This window comes from Peromyscus californicus, unplaced genomic scaffold (genome assembly GCF_007827085.1).
Source record: "Peromyscus californicus insignis strain IS unplaced genomic scaffold, ASM782708v3 Scaffold_15__1_contigs__length_86483966, whole genome shotgun sequence".
NCBI lineage: Eukaryota > Metazoa > Chordata > Mammalia > Rodentia > Cricetidae > Peromyscus > Peromyscus californicus.
In genome coordinates this window covers 50,872,135-50,884,746 of record NW_026294447.1, presented here as the reverse complement: position 1 = coordinate 50,884,746, position 12,612 = coordinate 50,872,135, and the positions used below count along the sequence as shown (strand labels likewise).

Genomic DNA, 12,612 nt, shown 5'->3' with positions numbered 1-12,612 from the left:
GGATTGCAGTATGTGCTACTGTGCCCTGTTTTGTTTACTACTGGGGATCAAATCAGAACTTGATGCGTACTAGGAAAAGCACTCTACCAACTGAGCTATATCACCAGCTTTTTTGGCGGTGGTGGGGGAGTGTGTGTGTTTTGTTTTTGTTTTTTTCTTTTCTTTTCTTTTTTCTTTTTGACAGAGTCTTGCTAGGTAGCACTGTCTGCTCTAGTACTTATATATAGCCCAGAATGTACTCAAATTTGCAATAGTCCTCCTGCCTCAGCCCCATGATTAATGAGATTATAGATACGTGCCACCACACATAGCTTTATAAGTTGATATTGGCAGCCTTCAGTTAGAACTCTGCTTAAGAATTCAGAATTTTTATGCTGTTCTCTCTCTAAATAGGGTCAGGTTGTCATTGGCTCCTCTTGGCTAGTTTTAAAGCCTGGGCCTCTTTTAATGCATTTCTTTCTAAGACTCATGGGCTAATCACCATAGGCTGACTGTTATCTTATCTAGAAAGATTGGATTAATAAATCAAAACATTCTTTCAGACATGTTGTGCAGACTGTGCAGAGTTACTACTGATTCATGAACCTCTTGGTCCTAAATCTAGCTGTGGTCTGAATTACCTAAGTTACCTAAGACTTCACTAGCAGGAGAGTCCCGAGAAAACGTTTGGATATATAAATTATACATGTCTGAGAAATTACCTATATTTTGGTGATAGCAAATTCACATTCCTCTGAGAAATTTAGTGTGTTAGTTGACATGTGAGTGAAATTCTAATCTTCATACCATTTCCAACGTTATCTGAACTTTATGGGAATTATGTTTGTCTTTCAACTAACAGTCTTGTGGTTAGGGTATGGTGGAAGATCTGGATTCACTTAATTAAGTGCTATTGTTGGGTCATAATGCCTTTCAACATTTGAATCTATAAGAAGGCCAATAGAATTTTTAGATATATGTTCTCTAAAACATGGATTGTAAATACATAGGAAGAAATCAACCACCTTAAAGCAAGACAGATTGCACTCCAGGATGAACTGCTCAGACTGCAATCAGCTGCCCAGTCTGTACATCCAGGATCTGGCAGGGTACCAGCAGCCACTGCATCACCTTCATTGAGTTATGGTATCAGTCATCATGTGTCAGCTTTCCATGAAGATGACATGGACTTTGGTGATGTGATTTCATCACAACAAGAAATAAACAGATTATCAAATGAAGTTTCAAGACTCAAATCTGAACTTGGACACTGGAGACATATTGCTGAGGTTTGTAAAAAAAATTGGATGAATTTGTGAAAACTATGAGTTAGTAAACTTGCTGCTATTATTTAGGCAGAGCATTTGGTACCAGAAATAATTCTTGACTAGAAAAATAGAAAAGATATATTTGTTTTCTAATGCAGCATCCAGCTTTCTTTTTCAGCCTCAGTCTTCTTTTCTGTGTGATATGTAGAAATTTTTTTTAAATTAAAGCAATAAATTCACTTTCAAAAAATAAAGTTATAAACCCAGACTCAAAAGATAAAAATTAAATTGAGCTAGTACCCCTGGAGTCTTTGGTGACAGAAATACAGAGCTTTAAGACATTGTTTTTGAAACTGTGTTAGGATTTTGTCTGAGGTCCTAGAAACTCTAGTAACATGGAAAATGAAATTTTGATCATTAGTATTAAAAGTACATTGTTATGCTGGGACTGAAGAGGTGACTTTCCATTAAGAGCACTCACTGCCTGCTCTTCCAGAGGACCCAGGTTTGATTCCCAGCATTCACATGGCAGTTTACAACTGTAACTCTAATTCCAGGGGGCTCTGATGCCCTTTTCTGACTTCTGTGGACCCTGCATGCATGTGATGCACAGATCAGACACAACAACTACACATAAATAATCTTTAAAAATATGTGTTAAGCTGGGCATTGGAGGCGCACACCTTTAATCCCAGCACTCGGGAGGCAGATGTAGGCGGATCTCTGTGAGTTGGAGGCCAGCCTGGGCTACAGAGTGAGTTCCAGGACAGGCTCCAAAGCTACACAGAGAAACCCTATCTCGAAAAACCAAAAAAAAAAAAAGAAAAAAGAAAAAAAAATGTTAAATGTTGTGTGTTATATCTAATGCACTAGAAATTAAGTGCTAATATTTTGTGCTGTAAACTTTCTTCCAAGGAACTTGTGTCCTATATACCAAGGGTTCTTTGTTGTTGTTATTGTTTTCCCCTTTCTTTTGAGACGAGGCTCTCATTGTGTAGCCTTCACTGGACTGGAATTGACTTTGTAAACCAGGCTAGTCTTGAACTCATAGAAATCCCCTTGCCTCTGCCTCCCTAAGGCTAGGAATAAAGGTGTTCACTGTCACACCCAGCTATACCAAGATTATATGTATTATGGAGGTTTCAGTAGACAGTAGACATTTGGATTTAACTTCATCAATATAGGGGGAAATATAGCATATAAGTATACTTCAGTATATTAAAAAAACCAAAGTATGTGGATGTAATCAGGTTATGAAAAAGAAAAACCATCTCAATTAAAATTTTGCTTACTGTGTACAGTACTCAAAACCTTAGCTGGGACTGTCTGTACATCTTACCTCCTCGAAGCCAGGTTTTAAACTTTATAGGCAAAGAATAACCTGGAGCCTTGAAAATGGCCTGGATTTCCTTTGTCTTTGGAGGCTTTGGTTTAATGTCTATTTTAGGGTCTTCGGAACTTCAAAGAAGTACCAGGCAATTGTGATAATCTGGGAATCACAATTAGTTTTTTTTTTTTTAATCCTATTCATTTATGTGTGGGGTGAAGAGGAGTTACATACACACACATGCATGTTAAGGTTGGAGGACAGCTCGTGAGAGTCAGTCCTCTCCTTCCTCTGTGTGAGTGAGTCCTCGGGATTGAGTTTAGGTCAGCTGTCTTGGCAGCGAGTGTTTTACCTCTTGAACCTGTTTAAGACCACCTTACATAGCAAAATCTTATCTAAACAACAAAACAAAACAGCCAAGTAAGCAAATAAAAGAAACATGGTTAGGTTAAGGTTTAAAAGGGAAGAAATGGCTCTTTTTTTTTTTTTTAATGTATTTGACATATCTTGAATGCTTAGTATATGGAAGATTAAAAACTGGACTATAAAGGTAGAAAAGGCATAATTGGAACCTTTCAGCAAGGCTTATTTTCTAGTTAAGACAAAAAATTATTGTTTGTATTATACTTTATAAAATGTTTCCATGTATTACCCCAATATATATTATTATCCTTAACATGTGGGACATTTATTACTTTTGTTTTATAGATAAGGAGTCTAAGTTATTACTATAAACAGTATTCCTATTGTCAGAGTGATTAATTTACACACACACACACATTTTGAGTATTGAAGTGATGGCTACTCTAGGCAAGTACTCTGACACTAAGCCACATCTCGAGCCTCTCTCCCACTTCCTGTGCCTCCTGGACCTCTTGTGTTGCCCCAGCTGGTGTGAACCTGCCATCTTCCTTTCTTAGCTGCTCTGTCTAGCTGGGGTTGTTGATGTGTACCATCACATTTGCTCAGATAGACATCTTTTGACTGGAGCTTTGGAGTCTTACCATTATATGTTCTTTCAATCTTAGAGCAGCTTTGGTTCAGTACCATGTCATACAATAAATGTTAATGAAGATAAATAAGTGGATACTAGAGGTTTGGTTGGGTAGTGGAGAGGTGGATAGATGTTGATCAAATACAAAATTACCTATACATGAGAGAAATGAGTTCTGGTGTTCTTTGTATATTAGGGTGGCTATGGATAAAAGTAATAATGTATATTTCAAAATAGGTAGAATAGAGGATTTTGGATACTGTCACCACAATAAACATTTGAGATGATGGTTCTAACCACCCTGCTTTGAACATTGCATACATAGTATGGACATGAATTGAAACATCACAGTATACCTCATAAGTATGCAGAATTACTAGATATCAATTAAAAAATTTAAAGATTATGAACAATATATAAAATTTAAAAGTTTAATTATGTGTGTTGGGGGGGATAGGTAAGTAGTTAGGGTGTGTGTGTGTGTGTGTGTGTGTGTGTGTGTGTGTGTGCGCGCGCGCGCGCGTGCATAGATATGTACATGTGGATGCAGACACCTATGAAGACCAGAGGCTTCAGATCCCCTGGAGCTTGAGTTTACAGGCAGTTCTGGGCTGCTTGACACAGATGCTGGGAGTTGAATGCATGTCCTGGAAGAATTAAGCCATCTCTCAAGCCCAGTCAGTATACAACATTGAAAGGAATCTGAAAGTTTTTTAGTTAAAGATTATTCTGTATTAAGTAAAATATGACCTTATGGGTAAAATCATTTTATTTTTAGTTTGTTTGAGACAGGATCTCATGTCACCCAGGGTGGTCTCAAACATCTGTGTAGTCAAGGATGATCTTGAACTTCTGATCCTCCTGGCCCCAAGTGCTGGCATTACAGGTTTTGTGTATTGCGGGGACTCCTAAATGCTAGACAGTCACTCTACTAACAGAGCTACATCCTCAGCCCTGTATTAAATCATATTTATTTATTTATTGTTTTTGTTTTGTTTTGAAACACTATGTAGCTCTCACTGTTCTGGAACTCACTATGTAGACCAGGCTGGCCTCAAACTCATAAAAATCCACCTGCCTCTGCCTCCCATGTTCTGGGATTAAAGGCGTGCACTACTACGCCAGGCTTAAAATCTTTTTAAAAAGACCTTTACTGGCATTGGTATTGGGTAACTTTTTATCATCTTAGAAAGCTATTCAGTTTTCCTCATATTCATATTTTGGTTAGCTAGTAAAATATTTTATTTTTTCCATATAAACTTTATTTTGTAAAGCTATTATCTCCTCAATTAGTTAAAAAGTTCTTGACTGTGGTATCTTTTATGTATTATGTACTAATATACTAAAGACTTTGAAAAGTGTATGGTATTCTTAATCAGAACATGTCTGGGAAATGCTCTTGTTTTACAAAATAATAACCTTTTAATAAAGTTAGTTTGTGACTTTTTGTTTTACAGAAAATACCAGTGTAATATTTTAAAATTCTTTCTTTCTAAACTAAGGTGCAGGGAACACAAAGCTCTGATCAAACCGAAATCTGCAAGCTGCAAAATATTATTAAGGTAAATCAAACTGTTGATTGCCAATATCTTCTATGCATCTAATATCTGTATATTATAGATATAAGCCAAATTGGTAGGACTCTTAGTTATAAATTGATTACTTAGATGATGATACTCAAGTATTTTATTCTTTTTCAACTGTTTTATTTTATTTTATTTTTTTTTGAGACAGGGTTTCTTTGTGTAGCTTTGGTTCCTTTCCTGGAACTCACTCTGTAGCCCAGGCTTGTCTCGAACTCACAGAGATCCACCTGCCTCAGCCTCCCGAGTGCTGGGATTAAAGGCATGCGCCACCAATGCCCAGCTGTTTTATTCTTTACAGTAAAGTATATCCGAGAACATTTGGTTTTAAATGTTTTCTTAATAATCCTAGATCTTTGTATTTTTCTGTTCCTCCTATTGCCAAGTTGATGACATTTTAAGGGTTTGAGCTTAAAGAATATTGGCTAAAATGCTAACATTCACTGTAAATAACTATTTTACATTAGTAATAGAGTTTTTCTGGGTTTTGTCAGTTCTTTCTTTTATGAAAAAAGTCTTGATTACATGTATTCATCATGGCAGTGAATTGGTTTTAATTATAGTCAGGTACAGAACTTTTAGTTTTGGCGTAATGTTACATTGCAAGTGTAGGTAGATCCCAGAGTCAGATGTGTGTGAATCCTGGCTGCACCCGCTCTCAGCTGTGCTGCTTGGGCATGTTATGTAACCTTTCCCAGAGTCTGTATTTTCATCAGTCAGAACACCGTCCTACAGCCTTGTTCAGAGGTGTCAGTGTAAAGATCAGTGTTGGTACATAGGTTCATATAATTCCAGGATTATTTTTTTCTTAGGAAGTGGCAGCTACTTATTATTAGGATCCTTGGTGATATACAAGAACCTTTTCTGGCTTGGTAAAGCAAAAGATTTACTGGATGGTCCCAAAGTAGTCTGTGTCAGGAGGGATGGCAATGGGAATGGCTCTGAGAACACACTAGCCAGACTTGAAGATGCAGCTCAGTGCTCTTCCAGGTCAGGACCTGGAGAAATTTTATCAGCTTGGGTGGAGGCACTGCTCTTGGCAGTTTGGGAGTTCAAGACTGACAAAAGGGTGATTGTGCAAGAGAATAGCAGCAGAAGGAAAACCTGTATGGGTTGAAGAACTCTAATCTGTTAGAGCAAGGTTGTTAGTCTGTCAGATTAGATGATGTAACTAAGTGATACATCCAGCACTCTAAAACTAGGCTGTGCTGGAAGTGTGGACTGCATTCTGCAGAACGAGACCGTGACTAGCTGTGTTCATCGTCAGAGGTTTCCAGTGACCTCACTGCTTTCACAATCCAAGATTAGCCAGAGAGCTGGATGTGGCTCTATGCACCTGTAATCCCAGCACTAGGGAGGCTCTGACAGGAGGAGTGTCACAAGCCAAGGTCAAGCCTGAGCTCTATATTGTGTTCCTGGCCAAGCAGGGCTACATAACAAAGACCTGACACAACAGCAACAACAAAACAAAGCCAGGTTGTTGACTCTAGTATTGAGGGAATATGCCATTAGGAAAAGACGGGTATAAGGGAAAAGATAGTTTGTGTATCTTTTGTTTCATTGTGTTCTTGATGTTTCCCTATTAAAAATATGACAGCTCTTTAAGATCCTAAGAAGGCATGGATCTGTCAGAATTGTCCTAATTTGGGAACTGTGGTTGAATGCTTTTCATCTTTAATATGTTCAGATAATTTTAATAATACAAACTTCTAGACAACAGTGAGATGAATCACTTTTTACTGGATTATTTATTGATCATACATGTAGTTAAATTTGTTCTTGTTTTTTTTAAGGAGCTTAAACAGAATCGAAGTCAGGAAATTGATGACCATCAGCATGAAATGTCAGTATTGCAGAATGCGCATCAACAGAAACTGACAGAGATAAGTCGTCGGCATCGAGAAGAGCTAAGTGACTATGAAGAACGAATTGAAGAACTGGAAAATCTGTTACAGCAAGGTTTGAGTTTACTAACTCACAGACTAGGTGACATTGTTAAATAACAAGCCGTAGACAATTCATAGATCAGAATATTAGACTACTATCGTAAACTTAGACCAAGGTCCATGGAATAAGAAGTGGCTCATTCTGGCCGGGTGGCAGTGGCGCACACCTTTAATCCAAGCACTCGGGAGGCAGAGCCAGACGGATCTCTGTGAGTTCGAGGCCAGCTTAGTCTACAGAGGGAGATCCAGGACAGGCACCAAAACTACACAGAGAAACTCAGTCTTGAGAAACCAAAAAAAAAAAAAAGAAGTGGCTCATTCTGCTCATTGCTAAGTCTGCAGTGATGGCTGTAGACATGGAAAGACCTTCTGCACTTATGGGTTGGATTGCTTTGCATTGTTTGCTGATGATGCTACAGAAAAAAAAAATAGAGGTATCTTCACTTTGTTATAGACTCAGATATATAGACTTTTTAGTAGTTGATTCAAACAAAATATTTGACTTTTTATTTATTTAAAATTATAAGATAGTAATTTGACTTTTTAAGTTGTCCGAGTTCTAAATCTCTTAAGTCTCTGTATTGTACATAGCAAGCAATTTACTTTTTGGAACTTGTCATTTGATTCCTCTTGTTTTTTTTTTGTTGTTGTTGTTTTATGTTTTAGGTGGCTCAGGAGTTACAGTAACTGATCACTCTAAAATGTATGATATGCAAAACACTATTCAGATTCTACAGACGGAGAAAGTAGAATCTACCAAAAAAATTGAAGAACTTGAGGATAAAATAAAAGAGATATATAAAAGATTGTCTTCTGCAGAACATGAGCGAGAAGTGTGGAAGAGGGAACAGGAGCGGCTAGAAGTGGAAAAGCGACAGCTGACTGAGCAGTGTGAGCGCTTGAAGCTGGAATGCAGTACATCACAGCCTCTTGCTCGGGGCCAGAGGGATGTTGTGACAGAGGAGGAGAGGACTCTGCCACAGAGTTCCTCAGCTGCAGAGGTCTTGAGATTACAGCAAGCTTTGACTGGTATAAAATGTTTGGAACTTACATTGGTGTTTCTTGGCACTTATAACTGTATATTCTATGGAAATGGAGTGTTTATGGAAATGATTTTGTCGTTTGAGTAGATTGTGGGGTTTGGTCAGCACCAAATAGGAATTGTCTATAATAAGGGTTAAGGATTAGCAGGATGTCTCTCAACCTCCCTTCCTTATTCTGTTAGGTGTTTACATGGTAGTCAGTGATGTAGGAAGCCAGATAGATTTCTGAGAAATGTGTATGGATATAGGAATTGTTGTTCACAGGTATTGGTCTGTTCCTTTAATGTAGACAGAACTCAACATTGTCTGTAACTAATCAGAGCCCAGCATTCCATCAGCAAAAATCCATTGTTATCCTTTGAAGTGTTCTATATAGAAGCAAAGGCTTGAGTGACAGGAACCATAGATAAATAGACTATTATTTTCCATATTCCAACTGATGCTTAGAATTTTAAATACTTGAACAAAAAAGTTAGTATTAAAGAAAATAGGCAAAGCACCTGTATTCATACGTAGCAGGAAAATAGTGAGAGGAAACTCTTTAGCTGAAAATATGCATTTTATTTTTCATTTTGTCCTCTTTTAGTATAAACTCTGTATGAACTCATTCATCCCTGCTCTGAAAATTTCCAGCTCTTGGGTGCTAGTGAACACCCATATCTCTATCTTTCATGCCACTCTATCATGAGCTCCTGACCTGAATGGCCAAATCTATATATAACATGGATTTTCAACCTAAAATTAAATTCAAAGTAAGATCATCTTCTCCTTTCCCTTTCTCATATTCCTTCTCCAGTCCTTGGGAAGCAGAATTCTAGAAGTCAACCTTGACCGAGTCTTGTAGTTTTTATTTCCTGGTTTTTAATTTGTGTGTGTGTGTGTGTGTGTGTGTGTGTGTGTGTGTGTGTGTGTGTGTGTGTGAGTGAGTGATATTTCAGGATTGTACCCCCACAACCAGGGTTTCTTGGGTGCATCAGCTCTGGGAGCTGCCACTTAGGCAAAGGGAAGGCAGTTCAGGGGGATCTGGACCCCCAAATAGCTCTCCTCATTTATGAAATAAGTATATTAGATTGAGTGAGCCACTTGAGTTTGTCTAACAATAGAGCCACTCTCCTAGTCCTTCCCTCTTTTCCCATTTCTGTAATCATGGACTTACTTCAATCAGTCATAATTGCTTATTGTCCAAGTTAACTGTTACAGATCTCTTAATGGAGTAAGTAGAAAAATGGTTAAGAACAAGAGGGTTGGGGCCTGGAGGAGGGCTCAGTTGCTAAGGGTGCTTACTGCACAATCATGAGGACCAGCCTTTGGATCGCACCATCCTTATGTCAAGCTGAGAGCATCTGTGTGTACCTGAACAGGAGGATTACCGTACCAGCATGGCCTAGAGAACATGAGTCTCAGGTGCAGGAAGAGACCCTGCCTCAAAGGACTACTAAATAGATGGAGAGTCACAGAGGAGGAAACACAACACCCTCTTTTGGCCTGTGAACAAGCACACAGATGCACTCACACATGCAAATCAAGCTTTAAAAAAACAAGAGGGTTGGGCAATACTATTATCTTCCTTGTAGGACTGGAGTAGTCTATGGGCTAAGTGAGTTGCTATTTGCAGGCTTTCCTTTTGAACAGCATCTAGTCCAAAGTGAGTGTTAGAAAGTGTTGGCTTTTTATTCTCTGCATTCCATTGTTCTTCGATCCATCTTTTTTTCCTTCTATTCTGAAGTGAGAATACATTTTCAGAAATGCAAAGCCAGTTAGGCCCCTACTTTCTAGTACTTTCTGACTTTCTGGGAACTTGTGATGAAATTGGAACTTTGTTAGGTGGACGTGGCTGTTCATCTGGTCCCTATCTGCTTCCTCAGTTTATTCTCATTGCCCAGCTTTGTAAACTTTAGCCATCGTGATCTCTGTGGTTCCTTCAGCCGGCTGTAGTAGTCTCTAGTTCCCTCTTGATTGTATTTGCTGCATTGTCTGGGCAGGGTGTTCCTGGTTTTCCTTGGCCACCTGGATAGTCCACTGACTCAGTAAGGTCTTCACTGCCACCGAGGAGGAGAACTGCACTGCTCCTTCCTGGGCCCCTCTGTTCCTACCTGATTTTGACTAGATGACTAATGCCCGTGTTCGCTGTATCACACCGGATTGTAATCATTGTTTACTTGCTTCTGTCCCAATTCTGTTCTGAATTGTAAGCTCATCAAGAGCAAGAACTGAACTTTTCTGTCTTTTTGTCTAATGCTGGCTTTGTCATAAATGCTCAGTTGTCCTAGAATGAGCATTAAATGAATTGCTTCCACTGATCTCATGCTATTCTGTCTCTGGGTTCTTTTTCAGAACCTTTTTTCTCTATGGATCTAAATGTAGTACATTTATTGCTAAGTCACTTTAGATGTTTGAGAGATAATTATACTGTTACAGTGTAAATTTTTATTTATTGCTTTTCAAGTTTTTCTTTTCAATAATAATCTTAGACCATATACTATTTCTGACTATTCAAACTAATGGATTATATTTTAAAACACATTGTTACTATTTTTTTTATCAGAACCGTAACTTACAGTGATAATTCTTACACTCTTCCAAAGCATTGGACTTTAACATGGTTTTAAGCTTGTAGCTTACTTTTTATAGTCATAATAGAAATGGAAAATGGCAGGAATGTTTTTTATTTCAAACTGTCAACCTGCTTGCTAGTTATAAATATACTTTGTTTTAATGGGCTGCACCTCTGAGTTTAATGTGAGAGGTAATTATTAAAATATTTTAAGTAATGTCAGGTTCATTTATTGTTTTTACAGATGCTGAAAATGAAATAATGAGACTAAGTAGTTTAAACCAGGTAACTTCTTGTTATGGGAGCAAGTTTTGGGCATTATTTTACTATCATTTTTTTTGCTTATCTTTTGTTTTCTCACAAATTCATGTAAATTTACCCTAGGAACTTTCAGTAATCTTTGCTTAATGATCAGTAACAAAGTTTTTGCATTATAAATTGATATGTTTGGTGTGTAATGGGTAAAGGTATATTATTTCAGAGTAACTTGACAGTATAGACAAGAACCTGATCCTATCTCAAAGTAAGGGATGCATTTTGATTTTCCTTAAAAAATTCAGTTTTTTTTAAATGGGTGTGTTCTTGTGTGTGTGTGTGTGTGTGTGTGTGTGTGTGTGTGTGTGTGTGTGCGCGCGCGCGTGCGCGCATGTATGTAGGGAGGTCACAGGATAATTTTATGGAGTCTGTTCTTTCCTTCCAACTTTACATGGGTTCCTAATATCAAACTAAGATTCCCAGATTTGCACAGCAAGCGCCTGTACTTGCGGAGCCATTTCGCCGGCCCATGTGTATTAATTACAAGTTTCTTTGTAAATATACTTTTATATTTTTAAATATAATAAATACTCTTAAGAATGTCAAAAGTGAGCGACTGATTCTAAACTGTCCAACATTGATTCTTTATATGTTACTAAAAATATTCTGAGTATAATTGTACAAATATGTAACTAGACAGCTTTCTTGTAAACTGGAAATTCTGTATTATCTGAAAATACTACTTTAACATTTTTATAGGATAACAGTCTTGCTGAAGACAATCAGAAACTTCAAATGTGTGTCCAAATTTTAGAAAAAGAGAAGTCATTATTGAGTCAAGAAAAGGTAGGTGCTGTTAAAATGGGGTAGAATTAAAATGGTGTGTGTCATAGGTCACGGCTAAGGATCAGTTCATATCAGTGGAATGCTTAAGTGCTAGAGTCCTCAGAATAAGTCTGAGCTCATTGCCAAGCCAGGTTGGAGTAGCTGGGCAAGGTTCAGAGTGTGAGAGGTTGGCCAGAGTGTATGTGCAAGCATAAACCAGTAGGCATACAGATCTGAGCAGAGGAGATGCAATTTCTGATGGGGCCCTGACAGCAGCACCTATAAGCACAGGAGATGTCTGGCTGATGTGGCCCAGGATGTCCATTGTGGTAGGTAGGACTTTCTTACTGTTGAACAGTGAATAGGGATAGTTTTACTATTAGCAGTGGAATCTTTTTTTTTTTTAATGTGTTAGTAGCAAAGATGGAATAGAGTGCTATGATACACTGTTTGATATAGGGAGGAGCATTATGTTTGTGTCTCTGGGAATTAATTAAAAAAACCCTTTTTTCCTTTTTTTAAAATTTATTTACTTTTATTTATGTGCATTGGTATTTTGTCTGCCGATAAGTCTGTGTGAGAATGTCAGATCTTGGAGTTACAGACAGTTAGCTGCCATGTGGGTGCTGGGATTTGAACCCAGGTCCTTTGGGAAAGCAGTCAGTGCCTTTCACCACTGAACCATCTTTCCAGCCCCAGGAATTAATTTCTTATCAAGGACAGATACTTCACTAGAGGCAGCTAAGAATTAGGTTAAAGTTACAGGCCAGCACTTGAACTCAGTTTCAATTGTGAATTCTTTAAAGTACTATGCATTTATGGATGAAAGTATTCAGTA

At 37.9% G+C, this 12,612-nt stretch overlaps 1 protein-coding gene across 5 annotated transcripts in view; it reads left to right on the top strand.

The window, feature by feature from the left end:
- The window catches only part of Trip11 (thyroid hormone receptor interactor 11), an 81,480-nt gene that overhangs the window by 14,292 nt on the left and 54,576 nt on the right, over positions 1-12,612 (top strand). For 4 of the 5 annotated variants that reach the window (XM_052738802.1, XM_052738801.1, XM_052738800.1 and 1 more), the window contains 6 exons: positions 990-1,268; positions 5,071-5,130; positions 6,945-7,110; positions 7,764-8,126; positions 10,939-10,979; positions 11,709-11,795. In XM_052738802.1, coding sequence (XP_052594762.1) covers positions 990-1,268; positions 5,071-5,130; positions 6,945-7,110; positions 7,764-8,126; positions 10,939-10,979; positions 11,709-11,795 — 996 coding nt within the window. The remainder of the gene's footprint in view (positions 1-989; positions 1,269-5,070; positions 5,131-6,944; positions 7,111-7,763; positions 8,127-10,938; positions 10,980-11,708; positions 11,796-12,612) is intronic. The other variant, XM_052738803.1, reaches the window with a different exon arrangement.